General features: G+C 42.7%; 1 protein-coding gene across 1 annotated transcript; it reads left to right on the forward strand.

The window, feature by feature from the left end:
• The first annotated feature begins 385 nt into the window (after nucleotides 1–385).
• On the forward strand, nucleotides 386–7246 carry LOC139447068 (uncharacterized). Its single transcript, XM_071228223.1, has 3 exons — nucleotides 386–710; nucleotides 4435–4810; nucleotides 6841–7246. The coding sequence occupies exons 1-3, from the start codon at nucleotides 386–388 to the stop codon at nucleotides 7244–7246; spliced, it is 1107 nt and encodes a 368-aa protein (XP_071084324.1).
• Nucleotides 7247–7504: the final 258 nt, after the last annotated feature.

Raw genomic sequence — 7504 nt, forward strand, 5'->3', positions numbered from 1 at the left:
CCCATAATGAATTGTAAATTATTATTGGTAGTATTAACTTCACCGAAAGCGAAGTGTGGGCAGACGACTCGTGAACAGAGTGAACATTCCACGCGCCCCGTCAAGAGGGTTCAGTAAGATCTGTATCTGTTTGCGTGGTCAGATGTGCCAGGTGACTACTCACAACATTCAACATCAAGATAAATGAGATATACATGAGAGATGATAGACAACAGACATATAAGGTTAACATATAGATTGTTATCAACAACACTAATCCCCCTAACGAGACAACAACACTAATCCCCCTAACGAGATTGCATTTCACACTACCCATCTGGATTGACCATAAAAGGCCTTTCTTGTTAAGGTCTCGAACCATTGCCCGAGTAACCCAGGCTCAACAATGAGTCCTTTTCTTGCTTTGGCGATGCTTCTGTTGATTATAGGTGAAAGTCACTCGGCTATAGACTTCCGAAATTTCAAACTCGAAGCACCAACCGTTGTTTCTCGAGAGGAGAAGAATGCTCAGAACCAAGAGAGGATGGACATATGGGATGAAGCTTTAGTCAACATTACCGCGGCAGTTGAAGAATTGGAGGCATTAAAGGATACTGGATTTCCAACTTCGCAGGTAACTAACAAACCTACATCTGCAACTACGACTACAACCACAACTACACCAGATTCCGCAGAGGCAGAACAAACGGTATTCACAGGGAGAGCAGAAGGTGAGCATATTACGGGGATGAAGTTCAAATTATCTTTAAAATTATTTGTGTGACCCAGTCGCAGTGCCGAATTGCGTCCCTTGGGCACGCCAGAAACCTGTGATTGTGGGTCCGAATCCCGGTTCGCCCCTATTATGTTACTAGGTTTATCAGCACCATACTCATGCTTGTGGGTTTCACGGAAGTGGTAAACATCTGAGACCTGCATCACTTCGGGCTTTCCTCCAACATTAAGCTGGAATACTCTTAAGACGCGTTAAACCCAACTCACTCACTTAAACATAATTGTGTTGGTCAACTGATATTTTGTAACTTCATCTTATAACATAGTTACATTCAGATTAGACTTCGTTCAAATTTAGTTACAATTCGGACCCGTGAAGATCCGGGGTAGAATATCTCTTCAGCAACACATGCTCTCTGTAAAAGTCGACTATGCTTGTCGTAAAAGGCGACCAACTGAATCGGTCAGGCTCACTGACTTGGTCATCGTATCCCAATTGCGCGGATCGATGCCCATGGTGTCAATCACTGGATTGTCTGGTCCAGACTCGATTATTTACAGACCGCCGTCATATGGCTGGAATATTGCTGACTGCGGCGCAAGCAAACCAACAAACAAACGTAAACAGAATAAGATATCATTCCATTACGAACTGAACTTGTTAACTTGTGATATTGATAATGATCTTTTTCCAATTTTCTATTACCTTTGGGGCTAAACTGATATTCTTATTATGCATGTTTGTATACAGGGTATCTCTATATGTTTATTGAAAACTCTAAGCACAATGCTGTCTATGCATTTGTACTTTCGACATCCTCACCTTCATTATTCTCAGGGGGCACGGGTGGCCCAGTCGTCTAAGGGGCTGCGATTCGCTGTGCATAGTTGCGTCCCTTGGGCACGCCAGAAACCTATGATTGTGGGTTCGAATCCCGGTTCGCCCCGATTATGTTTCAAGGTTTGTCAGCTCCATGCCCGTGGTCGTGGGTTTCACCGAGACCTGAGACCTTCACTTCTGATCACTTCGGGCTTTCCTCCACATTAAGCAGACACGTAGTAACTACGACAGTGGTAGAAGCAGTAGAAATGCCGGCATGTTTAACATGTAGCAGGTGTCACTCAAGAAGGCGCTGGTTGTGTGAAAGACTTGAATGGAATACGTTACATTAATTATAATTATACTTTTGATACAGGCAACAACATCAGTGCTTCTAAACTTAGCGGCTAAAGAAAGTATAGGTTGGCAATTTGTAATTTTTTTAAAAAAACAGCGATAATTAGTGGAAAGTGGGTATTTGGAACATGACCAAAAAACACCTCACAAGAACGCGCCACCTTTGACGGCGCTCGTGCGGTGACAAAAAAATGGTGAAACAGGTTTCCTGCCTTTGGCATAAACTGCACGTGCATGTTAGCTGTATAAATGCGTTCGTCTGCAGGGTTTAACCACACGTGATGAAAGCACACAAACGAAATGCCACGACTGTCACAGGAGCAGAGAGAGAGAGCCATCGGTATGACCGAAATGGGAGCAACACGGGTCCAAATTGCGAGAGGGTTTGATTGTACATCATTGACAGTAGCCAGACATGCCTAGAACCGGACGACCCCGAGTGACAACACCACTGAAAGACGGTCAGATACGGCTCATTCACCTGCGAAACAGATTCGTAACGGCGGCGGCGACGGCAGCAACAGCGTTGGGACATCCCATTAGCCAACGTACAGTACTACGACGAATTCGTGCTGCTGGAATTCGAGCGTATCGTCCTTTCCGAGGAATGGTACTGACTGCTCAACATCGACGCCCGAGACTGCGATGGGCGAGGCAGGTTCGACGCTGGCAAGGGAGAAATTGGCGTCGAGTGCTGTTTACTGATGAAAGTCGGTTTAACTTTTTTTCGAAATGACGGCAGGGAACGAGTTTATCGACGCAGAGAGGATCGTTTGGCTCCGGCGTGTATTCGAGAGGTCCATCCATTCAGCGGGGGAGGTGTAATGGTGTGGGGCGGTATTTGTGGAGACCCGAAGACTGATTTGGTGATTATGCAGGTAAACCTGAACGCTGTGCAGTAGAGACAAAGTGTTGCAGCCAGTTGTGCTTCCGTTCTTACAAAACCAACACCAGGTGAAATTGTTTCAAAACGACAATGCCAGGCCCCATACTGCAAGACTGACTCGGAACTTTATGAACCAGTAGAACGTTGACGTTTTGCCCTGGCCTGCCAACTCACCCGATATGAATCCTATTGAACATCTGTGGGACCATCTTCACAGGCAGATTGAAGCACGCCATCAGCCTCCCGTTTACAGACAAGAATTGCAGCAGGCCCTGAGAGACGAGTGGTAACGGATTCCATTCCACGTCATCAGAAGACTGACGTCATCGATGAGGCGGCGTATCACAGCATGCATTGAGGCAGCTGGAGGTCATACTCGCTATTGATGTGTCGACAATGAACTTGTAGTGTGTCTGACAAGTTTTTGGTGACATTTCAGACAAATTTTGAATATGACATTTCTAACCCCACCATTGTTTACCTTGAGCTTACACTACCTGTGAGTGCACAATTTCATTCAAACTGTCGTTGATCAATCATTTGTTACCCCTCCCTAGATTATATTATAATTCACAACAAAACCTCTTCTTGTTATTTTTTTATCGATCATGGAACTCGACCTATACTTTGTTTTGCCGCCCAGTTTATATGAACAAGCATGTTAATGGATTGATGGCACAGTATGCAAATGATACGCTTTTGGTGGTCTAACATTTTTCTCACAATATTAATAATATTTTGTTCGATTTAAATAACTTTTAAATAAACCCAAGTTAAATTAGTTTTTAAGAGCCGTGCTGTTCCAGAGAGATCAGCATTGCTTTTAGCATCACATCGGGTACACCAAGAACCCTTGTCATCGGCGTGACCTCTCTAAATAACCCTCATCTACCCCTGTGACTTCTTGAAAAGGAAAAGGTTCTTGAAGTTTAAATGTCTTTACGTTAACAATGAAATGTTAATCATATAAAACACCATTTCAATTTGTCAGCTCACCAATCATTGCGAATAAACAAGCTATTAAATGTAAATTGTATGCAATGAACAAATGCGATTATCATTAGGTGCCCACTAAGACATTCGAACATCTTTGACAAACACAAAGACAAAATTATATTGACGTTTATGTAAAACTTACTTACTTAATAATATCGATTCCATTATATATGTGGGGCGGTGGGGTAGCCCAGTGGTTACAGCGTTGGATCGTCACGCCGAAGACCCGGGTTCGATTCCCGACATGGATACAATGTGTGAAGCCCATTTCTGGTGTCGCCCGCCGTGATATTGCTGGAATATTGCTAAAAGCGGCGTAAAACCATACTCACTCGCTCACTTTTACGTCTTTTACTGAAACCTCCTCTCCGCTTCTAGATTTGTGAGATGAATCATATTAGGCTCCAATATTTACAAGGGGTTGGGTGGTGGCCCTGTGGGTAAAGCATTCGCTCATTATATATGTTGCTGTATTTGCTTCGGAAAGCCGAGGACCCCAAAAATATAAAAAGACATGTATGGTGTTATAAGTTGTACGTCCCCAAACAGCTTTACTTTTTCTGTCACTTCAAAACGGGCTTATTAAATAAGTAATGAGACAAATCTTGTGTTCACCATCTACCAAGTTCATATTCCCACTTCAATAATTATTTCATTTCAGAATTCACAAGTCGCATGTACGCAGGTTACTTCAGAAACTACGAGGGAGACCACGCCTCCGGTTTATGCGCCAGTCGGGTACATCCGGGTGTACTGTACTATATCAATGACGGCTCAAGTGGAAAAGGATGGGTTTACGCCATTGACATCAAGAACCATGGCCAAATCATTTCCAAAATTACTCTGAATGTAGCCAACGTTGACTGGGAGGACATGGCATGTGGTCCATGTTCTAATGGCAATGGGGATCATTGTATCTACATCTTAGATGCTGGTGATTCAGGGAGAGGACCTGTCAACAAATTATATAAATTTAAGGAGCCAGAGGATATCTCAGCAGATCAGGATGTCACAGACGTCGAGACAACCTCCTTCAGGTAACAAGTTCAGCACATATTTATATTGATGGTCAAGCATCGAACAATATTATAACTGGTTGTAATTTTCACGGCTGTTTTGCCTTTTAGGGCCAATGGAATTTGTTTCATCAGATGATCGACATTGGTTCTTTTCTCTGGTTGGCGTTTGATATTTCATCTTAAATCGAGGCCTCTTTGCCTTTCGTTGAATGAATGTTAATTTCTATATATTAACGTTTTCGTCATTATAAAGCTGAAACATTGCTGATTGCCGTCAAGGCAATGTGGGAGGAATATCTCATCAACGGCACAGTCCGAATCTCATTATTATGAACATTGCTAACAAAAGTTTGTGCCGACCGATCTCTACAAAGAAAACGATTGAATTCGAATGTACCGGTACTGTGTCTATGAAGCATTGATATCGATGATATGGGAAGTAATAAGGTACAAAAATAAGACCTTAACACATATTTAAAGCACATATACAGACTGCGTAAGAATTCTGACAAGAGTTGTAACTCACTACATATCTCAGAATCGTGGAAACTAGGGTACCACGCAACAAGCTTGTTCTATTCAGACTCCTCATTAGGTATGTACAAACAGAGGGTTGGCTGAAAAACTATGATGATCTGAGTTGGTGGAGGTATTATTTTTAAAATATTCCCCTCTGAGGTCCAAACACTTTGGAAGTTAACGGCTGAAACCTTACTCGTATATGTGTTTATTCATAATACAGAGAGGACATAGGCCTATAGTACATGTTATATAGAAAAGGGTGTACATACATTAATAAGGTAACACATTTGGAGCTTCTAACTTCATAGCATGCAATATGTACATTGACAGTTTTTTCGTTATTACTACATTCTTACTTGACGGGGTCACGGGTGGCGCAGTCGCCTAAGGCGCCGCGATTCGCTGTGCAGAGTTGCGTCCCTTGGGCACGCCAGAAACCTATGATTGTGGGTTCGAATCCCGGTTCGACCCAATTATGTTTCTAGGTTTGTCAGCACCATACCCGTGCTCGTGGGTTTCACCGAAGTGGTAAACGTCTGAGACCTGCATCACTTCGGACTTTCCTCCCACATTAAGCTGACACGCCGTGACATAACTGGAATACTGTTAAAAGCGGCGTTAAACCCAACTCACCTAGTCATGCACTCTTATTTGACATTAATGTAACAAGTGTCTGTAGACTTGGAGAACGGATATAATATTTATCAATGAACTGTTTTCTGGGTTCAGCAAACAACGGGCAAACTAGGAAGAACTGATTTTCATTTTCTACAGTGTTTAAATCACAAAACTGACAAATTCTGTGTTCTCTCACGATCCCCATATATCGTCCCGTCTCAATAAAGGGTTCGTGTGAACCACATCTGAATCTTGCAAGTGCAATTCGAAATGTTTTTAGTGTCACATCTAATAAGAGTTGCTCTTCACAGAAGCTGTTTTAAAGAGGGAATAACTTATAGTTTCTTTGATACTGATAAGGAAAAATACCAATTTTGAATGAACATATCTTTCAGGGTCTGAGTGAAAGCTAGATATCTATTCACCCTAATCATGCCCAGCTCATTCCTCAGAATTATCACATCACCCATTTTATCAATGGTTCCCCTCGTGGTGGCAGTTGGCGGTCTTCCTGATCTGAGATCATCCTCGATGCTCTCTCTTATCCCCTTGAACGCCACTGCGCACGTCTTAACAGTGGGAAAGCGCAGGACCTCATTGACACCATGTCAATATTGGGTGCCAATTTTGTCCATTTTCGTTAACAGAGTATATCTAGTCAGTTTTATATAAAGTAAGCTGCGTGAGGAAATAAGGGATTTACATATAACGACGTGAGGAACGCAACAGTTACCACGAAGTGACTCATGATAGAGATGGACGGTCGCATAATTTTGTTGTTGTTGTTTAACGCCGCGCTCAGCAATATTCCAGCTATATGACGACCGGTCGCAAAAGGCATATATACGACTAATATAAGGATTCTTCTCTTTCAACACGGCTTCTAACTGTCATTCGTTTATTTTCAGTTCCTACACAAGTAACTGTGAAACCTTGATGGTGTCTCCATCAGGACGCATATTTATCATGGACTCTGTGGAAGATTCATTCCCTTTTTATGAGATTGTCAGTGGACGAGCGAGGTACCTTTTCAGTGTTGGCTTGTGGTCCTACTACGAAGGTCCGAAAAGTGCGGATATATCGCCTGATGGAACAGGCTTTATTTTCAAGATGGAAGATCGTGTCTACTACTTCTACGTGGAGGACGAGACCGAGATGAGATCTGTCCTGAGTGACAGCGACAACAGAGTGAAGTTCCCCTACCTTCAAGAATGGTATGGTACAGCCATTGCTTGGAGTAACACTGGCGGTTCCTTCTACACCAGCTCTGAGGGAACCAATGAGCCTATCTATGAGTACATCAGGTTAAAGTAACCATTAAGTCAACTATTGAGACCATGGCAAATTACAATCACAATGAAAGGAAGATCAAAGTTTTGGTTTGTTTGTTTGTTGTTTAACGCCGCACTCAGCATGACAGCTATATGCTTGGCGTTACACTGGTGGTTCCTTCTTCTCCACCTCTGAGGGAACCAATGAGTCTGTCTATGAGAATGGCAGATTAAAGTAACCATTAATTAAACTATTGAGACCATGGCAAATTACAATTACAATAAAAGGTAGAACAAAGAG

The sequence above is a fragment of the Haliotis cracherodii genome, unplaced genomic scaffold (genome assembly GCF_022045235.1).
Source record: "Haliotis cracherodii isolate W230 unplaced genomic scaffold, xgHalCrac1.p SCAF_7, whole genome shotgun sequence".
In the NCBI taxonomy this organism is placed as follows: domain Eukaryota; kingdom Metazoa; phylum Mollusca; class Gastropoda; order Lepetellida; family Haliotidae; genus Haliotis; species Haliotis cracherodii.

What these genes read in the sequence shown, in the direction of transcription:
- LOC139447068 (XM_071228223.1), top strand. Translation starts at nt 386, where the DNA reads ATGAGTCCTTTTCTTGCTTTGGCGATGCTTCTGTTGATTATAGGTGAA. An exon ending in ATTCACAGGGAGAGCAGAAG is followed by an intron (nt 711 to 4,434) that starts GTGAGCATATTA and finishes ATTTCATTTCAG; the next exon opens with AATTCACAAGTCGCATGTAC. An exon ending in GTCGAGACAACCTCCTTCAG is followed by an intron (nt 4,811 to 6,840) that starts GTAACAAGTTCA and finishes GTTTATTTTCAG; the next exon opens with TTCCTACACAAGTAACTGTG.